Below are 24,944 nucleotides of genomic sequence, written 5' to 3'. Positions count from 1 at the left end.
ATTGTGTTTTGATATTTAGTGTTCAATTGTCTTTGTTTATTGACTTCCAATCTTAGAGAAATCCTGCAATTAGCGGACCCCGCCCACCCCAGCCCTCTGCGTTCAAGTTTGAAATTCTCCCTTTTCTTTCTGCTTTACATGTTACTGCCCACAAAGTCAATCCTCTGGCTGTCTTTTCCTAGATGTTGCTGCGATTATGGAATCTGCTGCCATGTTTCCCTCAATCTGAGGATCTTTTGAGGAGTAATTATTTCTTAAACTCTGTATTCTTCATGCCTCTGCGATCCCCGGCCACGAGGTATTCATTGGTGGCTCTCCCTTCAGGGTTGAGAAGGCTCTGCTTCTCTTTCCTTCAACTTTTTGTGTCTTTTCAGTGATCTTTAGTGTGTTTTTGGTTGGAAAACTTTACTGTTAATCGGGACTCCTCCATCATACTTCCAGACCCAGTAGCGGAAAAAAGAATCTCAAGATGGTGAGCATTCACAGGAACTTCTGAGGTGCAGTTCTGACGTCGCACATGGGATGGATGTGCTACCAATTGGTGGGCGGCGATGCCAGAGGGTGGTGGGGGGAGTGTGGGGTGGAAGAGTAAAGAGAAGAAACATAATTCCAGACATAAACAGTAGATGGTGGAATAGATGCACAGCATGTGAACCCAGAAAAGCATTCATGCTGCAAAACCTAATTTCTCTTTCTGTTTTGTTTTGGCCAGCTTCTTCCTCAGATGATGATGCAGGCATAAGCGCCACAAACTTCTTGAAAAAGTCTGGCCCCACTGCAGCTGAAACAAAGAAGAAGAAGGTGGAGGTAAGACATTTGGTAAAGCACAGCTGTTTGCGATTCCTGATGGTATCTGTGAGGTACGTTTTTATTAAGTAGATTCATTGGCAGTGATGCATGCCATAATCTCTCTATGATGTAGAGTGTGCTTTCTTGGGCCATGGTTCACCGTGAACTTTACAAAGAACTGTGCATTAGTCAATCAATCGGAATTGAGAAGCACACTACTCGCCCGTGAGACTGTACCCAATCGGATGAAAATTCACTGACCCGGTTAAAACCGAGTGCCACTGATTTTCATAGTTTTTGCGCCACTTGGCCATTTGACCGAGCCTAAGCATTACAATCATTGGCCTACCTGTGATGGCCTGGCGCGGTGGTGTCGGGGTAAAACACTGCTTCTGCACATGGGGAGCTGCGGTGTGAATGGCCCAAGGGACAGAGCAACACCAGGCCCCCTGCCTGGCTCACGTGGGGGGAGAGGAGCTGTTGTGGTCTGCCTTATGTCTTACTGCGGCTGCACCCGAGTACTTCACAGGTCTTTAAAAAGACCCTTTACTTTACAAAGCTTTGTTGTTAATAAAGGAGTGGGCGACGTGGGACGGGCACCGGAGAAAAATGCGGCACAAGTTTTTTGCTTGTTTTTTAAATGTGCTGTATATTTGCTATTATCTCCACATTACAAGCTTCCATGACATATTCTGCCTATCAATAATGGAGACTGGAGAAGGAGTGTAGTAGTTGTAAAACATCACTCAGAACAGTAGCCTCATTACCATGGAGTTAAAATACTATTTAAAGAGACAGCGAATGTACAATGCTCGGACACACACACACACGTCTAAAAAAAAAAAAAAAAGAAATCCCTTGGAAAGAGTCTATCTGAAATGTTGACAAGTGCAAACTGACTTTTAATGCATCAGTTTTTCAAGCAACACATTCCTCACAATTCTGTAATTACACAATTTTTTTTCCTCAGTGCAATTAATTTCGCTTCTCCCATTGACAGGCTGACTTCGAGTCATTAAACCGCTTCCTTGCGCGGTCTTGGCCGTGTTTGTGTAAATTAGGTGAACACTATAAATATTCAGGACAACAATGTGCAATCATCCGGACCCAACACTAGGCGGCGATCTATGCACAGATATGAATGTTAGCAGCCCTACATGCCAAGAACAGATGCATACTGGTAAGAGGCATATTCCTTATATGTGCCATATATATATATATATATATATATATATATATATATATATATATATATATATATATATATATATATATATATATATATATATATATATATATATATATATTACCTACTGGCGGTCGCCAGTAGGTATATATAGTTAGGATTTTTTCCCTATGGGATTTCTGAAAATTCTATGTCTAATAACTTTGGCGTTTGTGGACGGAATTGGCTGAAATTTTCAGGAAAATGGCACATTTTGTTTCTGAGCAGCCCTTGAAAATTTGGGGGGGTTTCATCAAGGGGGGCCCGAGAAAAAAGGGGGGTCCCAAAACGCGTTTTTCCCATGTTAATTTCCATAGGGCGGTTGGACTCACTTTTAGCCCGAACGGCTGAATGGATTTGCACGAAACTTGGCAAAATTGTAGGGACTGTTAGGCCGATGTGCCTTTGCTAGGTCTCAATATATGTGCTCCAGTGGATTTTGAGAAATTAACGTTTAAATCAAGATATATATCTGTAACAGCGGTCCGGGCAGCGATCCGGTTCGCGTACTTTTCGCTTATCGGAACTTTGCGCACGGAAAGCTGATTGGCTCTTCGGTGTTTGTCAACATTCTAAACAGTCCGGTGCAGCCGCCATCTTCTCTCTCGGTAGGATCGAGAGACAAGAGGAGGCCAAAACAAAGAGGGAAATTTCCATAAGGGGGCATAGTAGATCCTCCCTGACCCCCTAGGTTTTATGTGGTGTTTTTAAAAGGGCCCAGCAGGGTCCAAAAAAATATATATATTTTTTTTTTTCGCGATGAGCGTCTAGTACGCGAACCGGAAAGCGTTCTGGGCAGCGTACTATAAGGATAATAGAATGATACACTTTTCAAAGACTGTATGTTAATTGTTTGGTTTTTTTTCTTTTTTTTTTTTGTTGTCTTTATTTTTAAAGTTATTTTTGTTATTTTCATTGTTTTTCATACTTTATTAAATTTTCTAACATTTCATTGTCAGAAATGTCATAATTTATTATAGGGTGTAATTGTTTTTCATTTTCAAGCAAGTTGTCTACTGCTTCAACACATTGTAGAAGTTCGTGGTCTCTACTGTCATCCATAAAGTCATCAAGTTTGTCTTGGCTGCTCTCCTTCAGTTCAATCGAAAATGAAATTTGTTGTTCGCCTTCCATTTTGCCTGAAATTTTGAATAAGAAAATATATATTAGTAGAGATAGGGCACTGTTGGGATTAATTTTAGATAGTCATTTTTTATCAGTGAATTTATCTTTTGGCAGTGTATAGTATCAGAGTGGAAATAGGACTATAAAAAAGTGTATGTGATTTAACCAAGACAAGCCTAACTCCATTCATAACTATAACAGAGAAGTCTATCTAAATACATTACTACTACAGAGGGATAGTGTATACGTAGCAGAAAAATTCTATTATATTAAGTTATAGTGCACAATATATTTCGTTTTTAAAAATTATATCTTACCTTCACAAAGAAGTTGAAGTTTTTGGAAGCTATTAAAAGGTGTTGTACAACAAGAAGTAGTAGTCAAAATGGCTGTGTTTTCTTCTCTTCCTTTATATATATTCAAGTATATAACCAATCAAATGTCAGGTAATAAAAGTAGAAAATGAAAGTAACATTTTCATTGGTTGTCAATTCCAACAGTTCAGATGTGTTTTGTGAAGTAATTTACCTCACGGTATTTGGAGAGGTCTAAAGGCTAAATGGCTAAATGAAATTTCAATCAAATTTGTGAGAATGAAAGGGATTGTTATGTAGTATGAGCTAATTTATATTTGGTGAGAGTGTCTCTAGTCGTTTTTCTGTAAATTACTTTCCCGCCTTTTTTTTGGACCGCTTCCCGGATAGCGGTCCGGTCCGCGTACTTGGAGCGTAACGGGAGTCCACCATTTTGTGTTACGGTCGAATCAAGGTATAAAATGGAGGGTAAATAATGTTCTGAATGGGTAGAAGGGGGCATGGTACAAGTATTTTGCCCCCCTACGTTTTCTGAGGGTGGCTGAGGAGGACTATATTTGCGAAGAAAAAACTTTTTTTTGAAATTTTGCGCGGTTAGCTTCCAGTTCGCGTACCGGATAGCGCTCTTTAAGCGTAGTTTGTTGAAAATTACAGAAAAAAGTTAGAAAAAAAATAATAAAAGTGTGTGATCAGATGAAGGGTAGCTCTGAGAAGAGCTTTTGGGTTTATGGTACATTTAGGTACTTATAAGTAGGTACCAATGCACAGTCTTAAATTCAGAATGAAAATTCTGTTGCCCTCATCTGAGAAGTGAACTCCATCTCCTCTGTAGATATCTTGCATGTAGTAACGCAAGTTATTGTTGTACAGAGAGCCCATTCCATGGTCTCTCATGAAAGCTGACACAGATTTGTTTACATGCTTCCTCGCTTTCTCAATTTGTGGACAAAATTGGTTGGACCACCTCCATTTCTGTCTTTGGCATATATTGGAATATACCAAGGCAGTTTGAGGAAAAAGTGCCATTAATTGCTCAAAGGTGTCCTTTAAAAGCATTTCCAGACCTACCCCTGTCAAAGTGCCCAAATCATTACCTCCACAGTGCACTATTAACAGGTCAGGTTTTGGCAAATGCATAAAGGTTTTCACCAATGGTATCAATTGGTGACATTTTAATCCTCTTTGGCCCAACCACTTAATTTCCACATCTTGTAAATTGAGGTTAGGTAAATTTCTGCTCTCAGCATACCTTTGAGCCCAGTGGATGTAACTATGTCCAACAATCCAGACGTTAAACATGGTGGCTGAAGGTTGTTCTGCAGTCAGATGAAGTGTGGTAATGAAAGGGCAGTTGAAACAGTAGGAGTTTCTAAAGAAAAAAAACTGTGGATTTACAATGCTAATGATTCATTAGCAGTGATTGGTGCATTTCCATTTCTGAAAACAGAAAGTTAGGGTGCATGGATGTGTTCTTTGAAAGATGTAATTTGAATGGTCAAGTAAGAAACATTTAATGAAAGATTGCACTGGATACGCAGGTGCACTGAGAGTTCAGAGTTCAATTGAAACATTGTTGTGTGAATTTGCAAACATGAGAGGTCTTCCAGGAGGTGGTTGCTATGGATACAAGGCAGACAGGGCAGAGGGGGGAAGGATTTTGATTTGAAAAAAGTGAGGGAAGAGGTATGATTGGCTAATATGAGAGATATGTGAAAAGAATATCTGTATTTCTGTGCTTTCAATAGCTGCAGCCTTTGGAGTGCATCCTTTTTCTTCTGCTGAAGACAATTTGGTGTATTTCTGAGACTGTTTTCAAAACTCAAAAAATATTTGCTAAGGTGAGAAAAGATTTATTTAATTTAGATAGAGAATAGTATGATTTAAGGAGAAAATGATGAAGAAAGCTGTGTTTTTAAAATGTGGTTTTGTCTCTAGTGATATACTAATAGAATTAGTTTCAAAGAGAAATTATAATTGCATATTTGGTGTAACATTCTGGCATGCAGTTACACAAGATATTGTAATACATGGAGGCCATTTCATGGTCTGTTATGTAAGCTGAAACAGATATGTTGCTTTTAAAAACGATTTAAGAAATCAATTACATTTCTAGATATGTACTGCTAGAGCTTCATAGGTTGTTTTGGGCCATATTTATAAGGTATTTGAGTGTCTAAGATGTTGTGTTCGCCTTTTAAAATGTAAAGTGTTCCTCATGGGACAAGTGTCTTGTAAATACGCTCCCACTTGTGCTTGGCAAATTTAGATTTTGATTATGGGAGTTACCTAGCCATGTTAATAGTGTCCCAAAAATGGTGCTAGGGCATTCCAGAAAACACTTTCATGTGTCTCAAGGACATTTTTAGTCATTTCTTCATGAATGCAGGTATACAATTGATTTATATGCTGTGTTTAAAAACGAATTTTGAAATGAATTAAATTTCAGGATATGTACTGTTAGAGCTTCATAGGTTGTTTGGGGTCATATTTAGAAGGCATTTTAGTGTCTTTGAAGTTATTTTTCCCTTTTTAAATGGAAAGCGTTCCTCATGGGGCCCTGAGCAGTTCTTAGCCATGTTATTTAATAGGAAGTGGATAACATGGCTAAGAGCATTTGCTGGGAAATGCATGAATATCGTTGATTTTTCTGCTATATTCATGCATTGTGGCCGTTTTTTTTCACATTGCTTCATAGGTTGTTTGGGTTCATATTTAGAAGGCATTTTAGTGTCTTTGATGTTATTTTTCCCTTTTTAAATGGAAAGCGTTCATCATGGGGCCCTGAGCAGTTCTTAGCCATGTTATTTAATAGGAAGTGGATAACATGGCTAAGAGCATTTGCTGGGAAATGCATGAATATCGCTGATTTTTTTGCTATATTCATGCATTGTGGCCGTTTTTTTTCACATTGCTTCATAGGTTGTTTGGGTTCATATTTAGAAGGCATTTTAGTGTCTTTGATGTTATTTTTCCCTTTTTAAATGGAAAGCGTTCCTCATGGGGCCCTGAGCAGTTCTTAGCCATGTTATTTAATAGGAAGTGGATCACATGGCTAAGAGCATTTGCTGGAAAATGCATGAATATCGCTGATTTTTTTGCTATATTCATGCATTGTGGCCGTTTTTTTCACATTGCTTCATAGGTTGTTTGGGTTCATATTTAGAAGGCATTTTAGTGTCTTTGATGTTATTTTTCCCTTTTTAAATGGAAAGCGTTCCTCATGGGGCCCTGAGCAGTTCTTAGCCATGTTATTTAATTGGAAGTGGATAACATGGCTAAGAGCATTTGCTGGGAAATGCATGAATATCGCTGATTTTTCTGCTATATTCATGCATTGCGGCAGTTTTTTTTCACATTGCTTCATAGGTTGTTTGGGTTCATATTTAGAAGGCATTTTAGTGTCTTTGATGTTATTTTTCCCTTTTTAAATGGAAAGCGTTCCTCATGGTGCCCTGAGCAGTTCTTAGCCATGTTATTTAATAGGAAGTGGATAACATGGCTAAGAGCATTTGTTGGAAAATGCATGAATATCGCTGATTTTTCTGCGTTATTCATGCATTGCAGGCCTTTTTTTATCACATTTGCAAGCACTTCTTAGCCATGTTATCCAATGGGAGGTGGATAACATGGCTAAGAGAATTTGCTTCAAAGGTTGTTTGGGGTTATATACCATTTTTGGGAAATTATTAACATGCCTATCTAACTCCCATAATCAAAATCTAAATTTGCCAACCGCAGGTGGGAGCGTATTTACAATAAATTTGCACCATGAAGAATGTAAAATAGCATACTAGATACTCAAATAACTTATAAATATGATCCAAAACATCTTATGAAGCACTAGTAGTGCATATTTCCAGAAATGTATTGGTTTTCATTTAATGATTTACTTCATTGGTAGGCCTTCACATGTTTTTTTACCTTGGTTTTTTTTCAGTGAAAATCTTATCTGCAACCATGTGTTGGCCTCACCTCAAATAAACAAAACAGGTGATGGACTGAATGTGGATCAATGACACACATTCACCCCAGTCCAAAGATCTGGGCCTAAACAAACCTTTAGATAGGCTACATCTTATCGTCATCCTGAATTAATGATTTAAAATATTAGGGAGTGATTTATGAGTGTTGTATGCCTGTTTTGTACCATTGAGTGTCATTTTTGTGATGCAGTGCTGGTGGAAAATATTTGCTATGTTAAATAATTAGTACGGCATTAAGTTTTAGATGACTGTTATTTATTTACTGTTTGGTAATAGTGGTTAATAACATTTTATATTATATTTTTTCACAGATTCAACTGCAGATTCTTTCATAGTTTGGAAAATGCCTTCCAGAAGTCGAATACGAAAGGCTAGAAAACGTCAAAGACAGCAGGATGATGTTTTATTGCAGCAGTCCTCTTCCCCAAATACTTGTCAAAACACCAAGAAAGGTCCGGGTAAGAGCATGAAATCATTCTTAAGAAATATTTGTAGTAAAAAAAATTTTGCTCAAAAAAATGTGTCTCTTAACAAAAAGAGAAGTAATTTAAATGGAAAGGAGAGACCCATCACAAATGTTACTGGTAGAGGAAGAGATAACTCTGTGCATGATAGTAGAAGGAAACAACAGTTTAGGGACATTCGACAACGAATGTTCCGTAATAGGATATTAGTTAATTTATTGAAAAATATTAAAAAGAAAGGCCAACAGAAAGCGGCATTTTATAGGAGGAAGAAAAATGTAGAGAAAATTATTGATCATGCTTTTGAAATCAAGCGAAAGTTGTTTATTTTGGTAATCAATAGAATTAGGAAACTAAGCAAGGTAATTTCTGATTTCAAAACAAAAAGTAGATGGAAGAGAGTAGTAAATCGTACTAACTTTTGTGAAGTTTTTTCTGGAGAATGGATGCATAGTTCAAGTTCTGAGGCATTTTTTAATGAGGAGACTTATTTTCAGGATAATGATTTGGTGCATGCAGTTGACATCAGTGGTCGAGCTTATGAAGTGAAGGATGGTTGTCCAGTTGAAAAAGAACAACTTGTGACAACAGAGACAGAAGAGGCGCTAAGTGATGAGGTTTTAGGAAGACGTCCTAAGGGTCCTGTGTACATTTGGAAGTGTAGTTCTATTTGCAGTGTGCGACAGGTTTCCATCAATTTGCTATGTGATTTTATACGGACATTTAATAAGAAAAGTTTGAAGCAGAAAATGAAGTTGTTGCAAGATTTAGATCCTTGCAGAGTGAGACAAATGACAGGTTTGCGTGGTCATTCACTGGCTTGTCTTTCCAGGAGAGTATGCCAGAGTGTTTTTCATCATTTCAGGATGCTAGCAGTGCATCATAATAAAGTGAGAAAATTAGTGAGAATGTTGTATTATGCTAAGAGTCCAGCAATTATGCTTAAACAGTTATGTGCTGCTCTTTTGCATGGTTCTGAAATAGATGTGAAGAATCTTTGTGAAGAAATTGAGTTTTGTTACTTTGGTAGTAAAGATGAGAATGTTCAAATTGACCCTGAAGTAGAGGGTAATGTGGAAGATAATGTACAGGTTTCCAGTACAGATAATTTTCAGAAGGAAATTGCCACGTTTCAGATGAAATCAAGTGAGAGGCCTAATTTCACTTGTGTATGTTGTCGACGCACTTATTATAAGAATCAGACTAAGGTAGTGGATTTATATGCAAAAAGTGAAAGGGAAAATAATAGTGAATGGAAGGATTTAGCCACATACTTGATGGTAGAAAATTATTTTGATTTGGGATCGGATCAACGTGTGTGTACTTATTGTTGTAATAAATTAAACCAAAACCAGATGCCTGCTAGGGCAGTTCATAATAATCTGGAATTGGTTGAGATTCCTTCTGAATTGAAGGATTTAAATACTTATGAATCTATTTTGATTCAAAGTATCCATCCCTTTCAGGCTATTGTAAGAATGGAGCCAAAGACAGGGAAATTGCCTCCAGCAGATTTACAGAGAGGATTAAAGGGAAGAGTTGTTTATTTGCCTCTAGATTTGAACAAAAACATTAACACAATTGGAATAGAAAAAGTGGAAGAGGAACCTCTGGTTATCTTGGTTAATGGGGTTCCGACAAAGAATAAGAAAATATGGCAAGATTTAGTGGATGTTAGGAAAGTCAAAAAGGCAACAGTGTATTTGAAGAAAAATAATAAGTACTATAAGAATGTATATGTTGCAGAAGAGGAAGTAAGTGATGAAGAGGATAGCGATTTGTGTGCTGGCCAAATTGAGAAAGTAGAGGCCTCTAAAAGTGAAGAAATATATGAACATTATAGTGTTCATCCTTTGCATTCGAAGGAAGTGATGGGGAATGCTATTGAGTTGTTTCAAATGAAACAAGCCAAAGGGAGTCCCATTAGTGTTTGGGAGGAAAGTTTGGAAGCTCGGTGTTTCCCACAGCTATTTCCCACAGGTCAAGGAGGAAGATATGATGAGCGACCTCGTGAAATTCCTGCATCTGAATACCGGACTTTACGATTGTATGCAGAAGATCCTAGGTTTCGGCAATGCATTCCCTATTTGTTTCATCTCCTGTTTGAAAGCGATCTGTCTGGACTGTCATATGCAGTGAACCACATCTTAAAAAGTGGTATACAGATGCGAAACATCTCGGCAAGTGACTTTATGCATAAAGTCAATGTCCAAGACAGTATTTTGGATTCTCACTTAATTAATCTCATGGCGTGTCAGCGTGGTACTAATGAGTACTGGTACCGTCGTCATGGTGACTTAAAATGTATGCTGAGGAACTTAGGAACTCCGACATGGTTCCTCACTCTGAGCTGTGCCGAGTATGGCTGGGATGACTTACTTGAATTTCTACGAGAGGCAAATGGAAATATTGAAAACATTGAATTCAAGACACCTGGAGAACTGTGTTCTTTGGATCCTGTGAATGTATGCAGGTACTTCAATCATAGATTTGAAGCTATGATGTCTTTCATCACAAATAAAAAGAATCCACCTCTTGGAGAGGTGTTGGATTTCTTCTGGAGAAAGGAGTACCAAGCAAGAGGTGCCCCTCATATACATATGTTGCTGTGGATCAAGGATGCACCTAAATTTGGAACAGATCCGGATGACTTAGTGATGAATTTCATCGAACAGTATTCTACGTGTGCTGTTCCAAACGCAACGGAGAAGAAAAGTCTAAGAGAACAAGTTCTACGTTTCCAAAGCCATCGTTGTGGAAAGTACTGTCGTCGTAAATTCAGAAACAAGGACAAGTTCTACACCAAATGTCGTTTCAACTTTCCACGACCGGTGATTTCTAAAGGAAGAGTGAACAGTTTGATGTCTTCGCTGCGACATAATGTGATGAGGAAATCACCCAAGAATACATACAATTTGAAAAGGAACGAAGAGTCCAAGTACATCAATGACTACAACCCAGTGATTTTGTCCATGTGGAATGCCAACATGGATATACAGTTTGTGGCTGACAACTGTATGGCTGTGGCTCGGTATGTGACATCTTACATCACCAAAAAAGAAAAGACCGAACTGAAGGATATGTGGGAGGACATTTCCCATGAAAAGAGCCTCAGCAAGAAGTTGTACAGTTTCAGTCTGAAGATGTTGTCGCATCGAGAAATCGGAGCTTACGAATGTTCTGATCGATTGTCTTCAGCAAGTCTCTATGCCAAATCCAGGAGTCTCGTTTGGGCGAGTCTTGGTCTTGCTGCAACGCGAAATCGAGTTCTAAAACCTGTTCGGGAAATTGAGTATTTGGCAGAAAAGGAACCAAACAGTACCGACATTTTGAAGACCAACATGTTGGATACATATTATCCAAATCGAAGCAGTCACCTTGAGAATGTTTGTCTATATGAGGTTCTCCAAAATTATATATTCAAGAGGAACATCAAAGAAGATATTGAGAAAGGAGTGTATGCTGTAATTGGAAGTGAGGGATGCCTGGTCAAGCAAAGAAAATGCCAATTAGTAAACCATCGAAAATTAAGTGGCGAATCTCCAGAAAAAAAGGAGTTTTTCTATTTAGCACTTTTGCAACTTTTCAAGCCTTGGCGTGCAGAAGAGGAACTGCTTGGAGATTTCCTCTGTTACGAAGACTCTTTCAATGCAGCCAAGGAGTCCATAGAATGTCCTGCTTTTTCTAAATATCAAGAAATGCTAACTTTGGAAATTGAGCAGGAAGCAACGATTGCAGCCGAGATTGCCAGAGACAGTTCTCAGGACAGTCAGAGTTCTGTTTCATTGAGTCAAGATCCACTTGGAGGACCTATTATCGAAAATGAAGCTGCCACTGCTATGAATGAAGTAGAAAGAGCCATGGCACATGCTCAGGAGGATTCAGTTAACTTACAAGACTTGGAAAAACAACTCAACGTTGAGCAGAGGAAAATATATGATGAAGTTACCAAGGAAATTGAGCACGGATTAAGTCATGAGAAGAAAGAGTGCTCGTGTACGTCGTTGAAGCCTGTCCGACTGTACGTGAGTGGAGAAGCGGGAACTGGAAAAAGTTTCCTCATTAAAGCAATCTCTTGTTATTTGCAGGAAAGGACTGAGTCATCGCTGTCTTGTGTTGTCACCGCTCCTACTGGACTGGCAGCACATAATATTAAAGGTATTACTTTGCATCGTCTATTGATGCTGCCGGTGGAGCATGACAACAAATTACAATACAACAAGTTATCTGGAGATGCTTGCTGTGAAGTTTCAAGAGTCTTGAGGAAAATGAAACTACTTATCATTGACGAAGTAAGCATGGTTTCCAATGTCATGCTTGCCTTTGTGCATTTGAGAATGCAAGAAGTACTTAAAACTGAATATGATGTGTTATTTGGTGGGAAACACATCATTGTTTTCGGAGATCTTCTGCAGCTGACACCAGTAAAAGGTCAACCTGTGTTCAAAATACTCACGCATGAAGATACCAGGAAGTGCCTAGGGAGCATTGGCAACGTCAATATATGGTTAAACTTCAATTATGCAGAACTGCATCAAAATATGCGTCAGGCAAAGGATGAAGATTACAAGAATATTCTACAAGATATTAGAATTGGAAAAGTGACCGAGCATGGGAAAGAAGCTTTAAATGCACGATTACTGTCAAAATTATATCCCAAACAAGAGATTGTGCCTGAGAATATTTTTCGGAAAATTACTGAGAAGAAATCCGGGATATGTCTCATGCCAACTCTTGCAGAATGTGCCATCTTTAACAACAAAATGTTGAATTTAGAAAAGCAAGAGATTGTGAAACTTGAAGCTATCGACAAATTAGAGCATATGGGATCAACAATTATTTTGTCAGACAATTTGAAATCAAAATTGGATTCATTAGAGAAGACTATATCTAAAACAGCGGGTTTTGAAAAGACTTTGAATGTGTGTTTAAATTGCCGAATTATTTTGAGAAGGAATTTACATGTAGAAAGAGGTCTGGTAAATGGATCAATGGGTAATGTTGTTGATTTTGAGAAATACAGAAATAGAGATGGAATAGAATTTTTAAAAATTAAATTTGATGGCATTGAGGAAGTACAGCAAATTGGTCGTTGTTCTGCTAGGTTTTTGCTTGTTAAAGACTTATATGTTCGCCGTAAACAGTTTCCTGTTTGCTTGGCATATGCGGTGACAATCCATAAATCGCAAGGTTTAAGTGTAGACTGTGCATTGGTGAATATTGGCAGTTCTGTGTTCAAGGAGGGTATGGCATATGTGGCATTGTCACGAGTTAGAACTTTATCGGGATTGTACTTGATTGACTGTGATGTCACAAACATTTGTGCGGATCTAGATTGTGTTAAGGAATACAATAGGTTAAGAAGAGAGTATGCGCCACATTTGCCTCAATATCCTTTGTTTGAGAAACGTGTGGTAGGCCGCAAACGTAGAAATAGCAGTAATAGTAGGGAGGTTGTTGCAAAAAGACCAAAAGTCAATGAACCGAAAATTGTTAGCAGAAAGAAAGTGGATTCTGTTGAAGATGTTGTCGGTTTTCAATTTGAAAACAGTTCTGGTGTCAACTGCTATGCAAATGTAGTGGTTAATGTTCTCTTTTCACTAGAGAGTTTAAAAGAACAGATTCTGTTGAATTCTGAACAAATTTTATGCTGTTTGTTGAATTCTGTTTTCGAGAAATGTAGCACTGATCGAACAAAAGTAGAAAGTGTGTCTGAAGTTCGTTATCTGTTAGATGAATGTTCAGGTCAAACAGACTTCTCTGAAAATAATCAGCAAGATTGTCAGGAGTTTTTAATGTATATGCTTGATATATTGCAAGTTGAGGGTGTAGATGTAGATCACCTGTTTGGGCTTTCTTATCAATGGCAGCATGACTGCGAGAACTGTATGGTATCAAGTACTACTAGTGTAGACTCAGAAAGATTTATATATTTAACTTTGCCAGACAGTAAATCAGTCTCCTTTAATAAGCTAGTAAATGCAGCGGATCACAACATGGAGTGTAGCCAATGTAAATGTGATATGATGTCAACATTATTTATACGTAGATATGGCCAGTATGTCATTTTAATGATCCAACGTTGTAGGCCTGATGGATCAAAATTGTCAACTTTAATAAAAAATTTTGTGGCTTCTCAGCTGTCAATATCAGGGAGGACTTTTGTTACTGTAGCAATTATCTATCACGATGGTCCATCAACAACATCAGGACATTATACAGCTTACTTAAAGTCTGGAAACGGCTGGTCATTCTGTAATGATTCCGTTGTAACGTTCAAAAAAAAATTGCCGTTTGACCTTAAAAATTCTTACCTGGTGTTTTTAAAACCAAAATTTTAAGTAGAGGGAATGTAAGTCTGCAATGCTGTCTAGATTAAAAATCCAACTATATAAACCTAATGCAAGTAAGTCTGCTTCATAGTAAGCAGTATCAGTGTCATAGGAAAAGGAGAACATGAGTGACAAAGAAGAGTAAGTTATTAGTAGTCCAGGATTGTGAAAATAATCTCAAATATTTTATTTTTGAAAGTTGCGAAAATAGAAAATGTCGGGATTTGATTGGAAGAATAACAAGACTTGCGAATCGCGGCAACATGATTTGGCCTAGTGGAAACATGTGATATAATGAGAGAAGTCTTTTTTTCTATGTAACATATTTCACGTATCGATGGAGGTTTTCTTTCAGAAAGTGGCGGGCTGAAAATATTTGTAGCACAACAGAGTGGATGCTGTTCATAGGAGATCGTTCGACGTCATTGAAAGTAAGTTAATTTTAAGGAGTTTTGAAATCAGATTTCGAAGGTTGTATGGGTTTTTTAAACACAATCATTTTGATTGTGTTTTTTTTTTCCCGCTGTTACATGATGAATACCTTCAAGTCACTGATTTAAGTGAAATTTGATACATTCTGAGAACAGCAAAAATAAACCATTTAACATGTATAATTAATGTTATGATTTTTGAAATTATGATATATATTTAGAAATGTGAGGTAGATATGGAGAAGCAGAGTCTTCTGTAAGTGTCAATTTTAATGCTTACAGTGCTGTACTTCTAGGTATTGTTTTTTTTTAAAAAAAAGAAATAGGCCTCACCTCAAAGAAAGCTCTTGAAAGCACACATCTTATTTGCATCCTAAAACAATCATTTAAAATGTTTGACACAATTTTATGATGGCTTTACATCTTTTTTGCGCTGTTATTGCATCACTATTGTGAGACATAAGCAATGCAAAAGAAGCATCATGTTTCAAAATAGGCCTCATTTCATCAGCATGAAGATACTGTTTTTTTAAAATAAATATCTTTAGGATTGTGTAGGGGTCGTAGGGAAGTAGAGGTTTCTGTAAATGTCAAAGTTGTTTAAAAACTGTTTCTTCTTGAACCTTTTCCCTTCTTTTTTCTAATTTTTAAATACATGTTTTAATATTTTTGGAAATGTTTGTTCTCTCTTTTACAGATTGAATGTATGAAAAATTTGCTTGAAAAGTTAACATGAATTATAAGGTAAATGTTTTCTACTTTTTTAACCTACATTCCACTACTGATGATGTTACTGACTATGTTATGATTGATGTAATAAATGGGCATGTTTTACTGCAATGGTAGGTCTTCACATCTATTATCTCGTCTGTATTCTTCAACAAGCATAAATTTGATATGCAACCCAGAGTACGGTTCACCTTAAACAAACTTTTAGAGAGGACACACCTTATCGTCACCCTCACTCAATCATTTAATCTATCACATTTAACATCTATTAGTTCTACTGCTTCATTTCTTTAATCTTTACTTTCCTGTGTTTGCTACTTCTCTCCTTCCTTTCTCTATTACTTAATTTTTCTATTCCTTCAAGTATTTTTCTCAGTCCCTCTCTTCTCATACTTCTTCATTATTATTCACTAATTCTGTCTCTATTAATGTTACTGTTTCTGAATGATCTCCAAAAATTTTAAAAACAAGAACAGTAAGTATAAGGATAGGAAAAGACATTTATGTTACAAGAAAGACAACTATAGGAAGTAAACAGAAAAAACTGTTACTCGCAATCCACTGCTGATGATCTCACTGACCATGTAAAAAATTATGTAATATATGACATGATCAGAAGTGAATTGCGGGTAACAGTATCTTTTCTTTACTCCCTATAGCTGTCTTTTTTTGTAACATAACTGTCTGTTTCCTTTCCTTATACTTACTGTTCCTTTTTTTAAAAAAAATTTTTTGGTACGCTCAAAGTACGCGTACCGGAGTGCGAACTGGTAGCGAACTAATAGAAATAGAGCTTGGCAGAGTTCAAAGAATTCTACCAATTTTTTTAATAATGGGGAGGTAGTTCTGAAAAGAACTGTTTTTTTTTGTTTTTGTTGTTTTAAATTTTTTTTATTAGTTTTCTGAACATTTTTTATATTTTTTTGTTTTTTTCTGAACATTTTGTATTTTTTTTTATTTTTGGGGGGGAGGGGGGAAACAAAAATGATTCATCGAAGACGGCTCAACAGGAGCAACAAAAAAAAAAAGAATTTACTTTTTGGGGCGTTTTGGGCACACATGATTGGTGATGGCTCTCATTATCAGGGTAATGCTACTTTCGCGGTAGCAAAGTGTCTGGTTGCACCACACACAGACTTGCTTCACTTCTCCCATGTTGATTTGGATGTTCGGGATCACCTCCCTCGCCTCCGGTCCCGATACCTCCTGAACAACAGATCTTCTTGCCATTTCTGGCGGATTTTGTTGTTGGTCGCGAAGTTGTGCATTGCTGTAATTGTTAGGGTGCCATCGACTCATGTGCCTGTGCATTGTATGATTGCCAAAACTGTACTTTTTGTCTGTGCCCCTTGAAAGACGATCGCCGCAAATGCGACAAAAGACGTATCTGGCATTTACTTTCTTTTGGTCAGCAGGAAATTTAAAAAATTGCCAGATATAATTTTCTTTCCTATTATATCTTCTGGGCTCCTCTGGCAAAAACTCGTCATTTTCTTGCTGTTCTTCCTCTTCTTGATTTTCCTCCTCTTCTATAATTAGTGAAGCAGGTAGTCTTTTCTTCCCATGAGGAGGTGGAGGAGGTGGTGGGGGCACACTGGCAGAAGCAACCATTGAAGCCATTGCTGATGAATCAAAAAAGGTCTTTCTCTCACCAAGATGAAAGTCAGAGTGAGGAAAGAAGGAGGGGTTTTCATCATTTGGGAGAAGGAAAAATTCTAAACCAATGAAAAGTGTTAATTTTATATCACATGACCAAGTATTACATCATTAGGAAACCAAAAGTGAAATGAACCAATGAAAAGTGTTATTTTCGAGTCACATGACCTGCTGTGTTTACGTTTCGCGCTTTGCTCCGCTTTCCGGTCCACTTCCGGGTCCGCTAACTTGGCGCGTCCAACGAGGTATTACGCGATAACGCAAAACGTCATGCAAACGTAACAGTTACGCTAAAGGAACGTTGACCGGTTCGCGTACTAAGCCGCGGCTTTAAATTGAGCTAACGGGAAGCAGACCGGTTCGCGGACTGGGAGCGGAACAAAAAAAAATGTTTTAAAAAAATTGTCTAAAGAACATGAAAAATATATTTCAAAATTTAAAGAACAATACATTGTACAGCTACAGATATTAGCTTTTAAAAAACCATTGAAATTCAATGAAAAAACCATAGGTTATACTCCATATATAGTTAGGAATTAGCATTTACAAAACCTTATTTTACTCGCATAAAACCATTGAAATTCCATATATAGTTAGATGCGCTAACTATATATCGCGCACCCGCAATCCACTGCTGATGATGTCACATATTACATCATTCATGACATGGTCAGTGACATCACTGATGACATCACTGATGACATCTCAAATGACATCACTGATGACATCTCAAATGACATCACTGATGACATCACTGATGACATCTCAAATGACATCACTGATGACATCACTGATGACATCACTGATGACATCTCAAATGATATCACTGATGACATCTCATTTGACATCTCATTTGACATTACTGATCACATCACTGATGATATCATTTATGTGATAATACAATGAACATCTTCAGACTGTAATATAACCTTAGGTACACTCAGTGTAAACAGACAGTCACAGACTGTCACACATCCATGGAGTTACTCACACACCTAGTCAGTCATGCAAAGAATCAATCACACCTCAATTTCCTCAACTATACAGTTATACAAACTTTACTTATTCAAACATATACTAACACATATTTACTCTCTTATACAATCCCTGATACAAGTTCACAATGATCCATACAGCCACTCACACATTCACTGGCTCTTATGCACAGTTATTTATATATGTCAACTCTCACATGTACTGTGTTTTACATATGTACTTACTGTGACATGTAGCACTGAGATATCCATTCACTCACCAATACACTCATGCACACAGTCAACCGCCCATACAGCTGTTTCCACATGCACTTTTGAAATCATACATCTAGTGAATCAACTGGTCACACATCTATGCACAGAGTCATACACCTCCCAGCCACCCACACACACACTCAGTCTCCCATACAAATACTTGGGCAACCAATCAATAACCCATATAGTTACTCATATAGCTACTTATCAACACATGCAACAGTTTACAGAACAACAGACATAATGATGCACAAATTAAGACAGTTTAGTCACTAACCCATGCACTCAGTGAGACACATTTAATCACTCACTCATACAGTCACTCATGCACCTACTAAATCCTTCATCCAGACACTTATACATCCACTCATTCTTCAATATGTAAGACATATTTTAACTTTACAGAAACATACAGTCACTGGATGTTGTCATCAGTGATGTCATCAGTGATGTCACTGACCATGTCATGAATGATGTAATATGTGACATCATCAGCAGTGGATTGCGGGTGCGCGATATATAGTTAGCGCATCTAACTATATATGGAATTTCAATGGTTTTATGCGAGTAAAATAAGGTTTTGTAAATGCTAATTCCTAACTATATATGGAGTATAACCTATGGTTTTTTCATTGAATATATATATATATATATATATATATATATATATATATATATATATATATATATATATATATATATATATATATATATATATATATATATATATATATATATATATATATATATATATATATATATATATATATATATATATATATATATATATATATATATATATACACCTACTGGCGATAGCCAGTAGGTATATATAGTTAGGATTTTTTTTCCTATGGGATTTTTGAAAATTCTATGTCGAATAACTTTGGCTTATGAGGACAGAATTGGCTGAAATTTTCAGGAACATGGAACATTTTGTTTCTGAGCAGCCCCTGAAAATTTGGGGGGTTTTCGTCAAGGGGGGGTCCCAAAACGTGTTTTTCCCATGCAATTTTCCATAGGGCGGTTGGCCTCACTTTTAGCCTGAACGGCTGAATGGATTTACACCAAACTTGGCAAAATTGTAGGGACTGGTAGCCCGATGTGCCTTTGCTATGTCTCAAGATATAGGCTCCAGTGGTTTTTACGAAAATTAACTTTGAAAAATATAAATTGGGCTACATTGGGCTATATATATGTTGGAGCCCAAATGTAGCCCAATGTAGCCCAAAGATGGCCACCAGAGACAAAAAACCAAATGTAGCCCAAATATCAGCCAGATGTAGCCCAACTATAGCCCAATGACAGATTGTCCCAGAGTGTTCTAAAGAACAACTAGAGTGCTAACAGTCCTACTTATTACAAAGGTATGGCACACCTGAAGCCATCTTGATTGGAATAAAGTGGTAACTCTTAAAACATTTAATTTAAAAAGGAACAAAATGAGGGGGTTCATTTTGCCATAGAAAGTATGATTAGCGAATATATGACGAAATCCCGCATACCATCAGTCCGTAAAAAAAATCCCGCATGTACTATTAGGCCGCAAATTAAAATAACGAAAACTTTTAGAACGAATATGCCTTTAGCATACACTAAACAACTAAACTACCCTAAACCCTAAAACACTACCCCCAGCATGACCCTACACTACACAAACAGTACAACACTACCCTAAACCCTAAAACACTACCCCCAGCATGACCCTACACTACACAAACACTACAACACTACCCTAAACCCTAAAACACTACCCCCAGCATGACCCTACACTACACAAACACTACAACACTACCCTAAAACACTACCCCCAGCATGACCCTACACTACACAAACACTACAACACTACCCTAAACCCTAAAACACTACCCCCAGCATGACCCTACACTACGCAAACACTACAACACTACCCAAAACCCTAAAACACTACACCCCAGCATGACCCTACACTACAACACTACCCTAAACCCTAAAACACTACCCCCAGCATGACCCTACACTACGCAAACACTACAACACTACCCTAAACCCTAAAACACTACCCCCAGCATGACCCTACACTACGCAAACACTACAACACTACCCTAAACCCTAAAACACTACCCTCAGCATGACCCTACACTACGCAAACACTACAACACTACCCAAAACCCTAAAACACTACCCCCCAGCATGACCCTACACTACGCAAACACTACAACACTACCCAAAACCCTAAAACACTACCCCCAGCATGACCCTACACTACGCAAACACTACAACACTACCCTAAATCCTAAAACACTACCCCCAGCATGACCCTACACTACGCAAACACTACAACACTACCCAAAACCCTAAAACACTACACCCCAGCATGACCCTACACTACGCAAACACTACAACACTACCCTAAACCCTAAAACACTACCCCCAGCATGACCCTACACTACGCAAACACTACAACACTACCCAAAACCCTAAAACACTACACCCCAGCATGACCCTACACTACGCAAACACTACAACACTACCCTAAACCCTAAAACACTACCCCCAGCATGACCCTACACTACGCAAACACTACAACACTACCCTAAACCCTAAAACACTACCCTCAGCATGACCCTACACTACGCAAACACTACAACACTACCCAAAACCCTAAAACACTACCCCCAGCATGACCCTACACTACGCAAACACTACAACACTACCCAAAACCCTAAAACACTACCCCCCAGCATGACCCTACACTACGCAAACACTACAACACTACCCAAAACCCTAAAACACTACCCCCAGCATGACCCTACACTACGCAAACACTACAACACTACCCAAAACCCTAAAACACTACCCCCAGCATGACCCTACACTACGCAAACACTACAACACTACCCAAAACCCTAAAACACTACACCCCAGCATGACCCTACACTACGCAAACACTACAACACTACCCAAAACCCTAAAACACTACACCCCAGCATGACCCTACACTACGCAAACACTACAACACTACCCAAAACCCTAAAACACTACCCCCAGCATGACCCTACACTACGCAAACACTACAACACTACCCTAAACCCTAAAACACTACACCCCAGCATGACCCTACACTACGCAAACACTACAACACTACCCAAAACCCTAAAACACTACCCCCAGCATGACCCTACACTACGCAAACACTACAACACTATCCTAAACCCTAAAACACTACGCCCAGCATGACCCTACACTACGCAAACACTACAACACTACCCTAAACCCTAAAACACTAGCCCCAGCATGACCCTACACTACGCAAACACTACAACACAACCCTAAACCCTAAAACACTACCCCCAGCATGACCCTACACTACGCAAACACTACAACACTACCCTGAACCCTAAAACACTACCCCCAGCATGACCCTACACTACGCAAACACTACAACACAACCCTAAACCCTAAAACACTACCCCCAGCATGACCCTACACTAAACAACCACCACAACTCTACACTACACTAACACAACACTACACTACACAACACTACACTACACTACACTACACAATCACTAACCCACGAAAAAATTAACACAAACCCACTTACCTCTCTCGTCATCGTGGTTTTCACAACGCAAATGCATTTACCATACATGCCTTTAAAACGTAATTCTTTGTAAAGGCATGCGCGATAAATGCACATGCGTTTTGAAAAAATGCCGGATAATGGTATGCGAGCTCAATGACCTTGCGGGATAATGGTATGCGGACTGAAAGCCTGCGGGATAAAAAATGCGGGAAAATGGCTGCAAACCATGATTAGCAGCAGACTTCCCTGGTGAGCACTAGCTTTACTACAGTGATCTAATGAGCAACTATAGTGCTAACATTCAGAATTTATGGCAAATGTGTGACACATCTGAATGCCTTCTTGATAGAACCAAAGTAAACAAGCATTGAAAATGCAATAGATCTCGCCCTCGTTTAAGTTAAAGCCATTCTGTTTGTAATGAGGTGGCTTTTTAGCTTTGCTTTTATTAGTGTTTTTAAAACTTTCATGTAAATACCATGCATATGTATGCATATATGTATATGTATGCATGCATTTATATTTATATAGATATGCAGATTACATATGTTTATATATGTATATTACCTACTGGCGATAGCCAGTGGGTATATATAGTTAGGATTTTTTCTCTATGGGATTTCTGAAAATTCTATGTCTAATAACTTTGGCGTTTGTGGACGGAATTGGCTGAAATTTTCAGGAAAATGGCACATTTTTTTTCTGAGCAGCCCCTGAAAATTTGGTGGGGTTTCGTCAAGGGGGGGCCGAGAACAAAGGGGGGTCCCAAAACGCGTTTTTCCCATTCATTTTTCCATATGGCGGTTGGACTCACTTTTAGCTCGAACGGCTGAATAGATTTACATGAAACTTGGCAAAATTGTAGATATGGTTTGCCCGACGTGCCTTTGCTATGTCTCAATATATGTGCTCCAGTGGATTTTGAGAAATTAACGTTTAAAAAAATATATATATCTGTGACAGCGCTCCGGTTAGCGCCCCGGTTCGCGTACCTGACGCGTAACGGAACTTCGCGAAGCGAATCTGATTGGCTCTCCGGTGTCTGTCAACATTCTAAACAAACCGGAGCGGCCGCCATCTTGTCTCCCGGTACGATCGAGAGACAAGATGTGGTGAAAAACGAAGGGGGAAATGAAGGAAAGGGGGCAAGGTAGACCACTCCTGACCCCCTAGGATTGATGAGGGGGATATTAAAGTGCCCCGCGGGGCAAAAAATTTTGCGATTTTACGCCGTAGAGGCGCGTCCCGGTACGCGAACCGGGCAGCTCACCGGGCAGCTAACCGGGCAGCTAACCGGCAGCGTAGCTGTCAACATTGTAAACAGTCCGGAGCGGCCGCCATCTTGTCTCTCGGTAGGTTCGAGAGACAAGATGTGGTGAAAAAAGAAGGCGGAAATGAAGGAAAGGGGGCAAGGTAAACCCCTCCTAACCCCCTAGGATTTATGAGGGGGATATTAAAGTCCCCCGCGATTTTTCACGGTAGAGGCGCTTCCCGGTACGCGAACCGGGCAGCTAACCGGCAGCGTAACGGGAGTCCGCCATCTTGTGTTTTTGGAGCGTCCGGTTCGCGTACCGGGTAGCGTCCCGGTAAGCGTAACAAGGGGAAAACCAAGAGAAACAGTAAAAAAAAAATTAAGGGAATAGATTTCCAGCAAACTTGGCAAAATTGTAGGGACTGTTTGTTTGATGTGCCTTTGCAAGGCCTCAAGATATGTGCACGTGTGGATTTTGTCTGATTAAGGTTAAAAAAAATATATATATCTGTAAGCGTGCTCCGGCACGCTTACGTTACGGGTTTTGTTTGCGCTGCAGAACCGATACGTCACGGTTATGCGACGCGTCATGAGGCGTCTCACGTGGCTACGTGATACGTCACGTAATAAAGAATATATTTTACAGCTATAGATATTAGCTTTTAAAAAACCAATGAAATTCACTGAAAAAAACCATAGGTTATAGACCATATATAGTTAGGAATTTGCATTTACAAAACCTTGAAAATTCACTGAAAAAACCATAGGTTAGAGACCATATATAGTTAGCTGGACATTTTATTGACAAAAAACCAATGAAATTCCATATATAGTTAGTTGCACTAACTATATATCGCGCACCCGCAATCCACTGCTGATGATGTCACATATTACATCATTCATGACATGGTCAGTGACATCACTGATGACATCACTGATGACATCTCAAATGACATCACTGATGACATCACTGATGACATCTCAAATGACATCAGTGATGACATCATGACACACCAATACCAGTTACTACATACGCACTCACTGATTCCTAAGTCTACACACACATTCACTCATTCACCCATACAATCACTCATACATACAGTCACTCATTATCACACTATCATATGCACTCATACACCTATGCAGACACTCACACACTGCCACTCATCCATGGAGTTACTCACACACCTAGTCAGTCCTGTAAAGAATCAATCACACTTCCATTTCCTCATCTATACAGTTAAACACAGAACACCATACTTCAGTGACATCACTGATGACATCACTGATGACATCTCAAATGACATCACTGATGACATCTCAAATGACATCAGTGATGACATCATGACACACCAATACCAGTTACTACATACGCACTCACTGATTCCTAAGTCTACACACACATTCACTCATTCACCCATACAATCACTCATACATACAGTCACTCATTATCACACTATCATATGCACTCATACACCTATGCAGACACTCACACACTGCCACTCATCCATGGAGTTACTCACACACCTAGTCAGTCCTGTAAAGAATCAATCACACTTCCATTTCCTCATCTATACAGTTAAACACAGAACACCATACTTCAGTGACATCACTGATGACATCACTGATGACATCTCAAATGACATCACTGATGACATCTCAAATGACATCACTGATGACATCATGACACACCAATACCAGTTACTACATACGCACTCACTGATTCCTACGTCTACACACACATTCACTCATTCACCCATACAATCACTCATACATACAGTCACTCATTATTACAACACTATCATATGCACTCATACACCTAGTCA

General features: G+C 38.6%; 1 protein-coding gene across 6 annotated transcripts in view; it reads left to right on the top strand.

The window, feature by feature from the left end:
- The window catches only part of LOC147705753 (eukaryotic translation initiation factor 3 subunit C-like), a 638,241-nt gene that overhangs the window by 133,227 nt on the left and 480,070 nt on the right, over window positions 1-24,944 (top strand). For all 6 annotated transcript variants that reach the window (XM_086932195.1, XM_086932193.1, XM_086932197.1 and 3 more), the window contains one exon: window positions 713-807. In XM_086932195.1, coding sequence (XP_086788321.1) covers window positions 713-807 — 95 coding nt within the window. The remainder of the gene's footprint in view (window positions 1-712; window positions 808-24,944) is intronic.

Source organism: Lissotriton vulgaris, chromosome 7 (assembly GCF_964263255.1).
Source record: "Lissotriton vulgaris chromosome 7, aLisVul1.2, whole genome shotgun sequence".
Taxonomy (NCBI): Eukaryota; Metazoa; Chordata; class Amphibia; order Caudata; family Salamandridae; genus Lissotriton; species Lissotriton vulgaris.
Note: the sequence above shows the minus strand (reverse complement) of the source record. Positions and strands in the feature narration are given on the sequence as shown.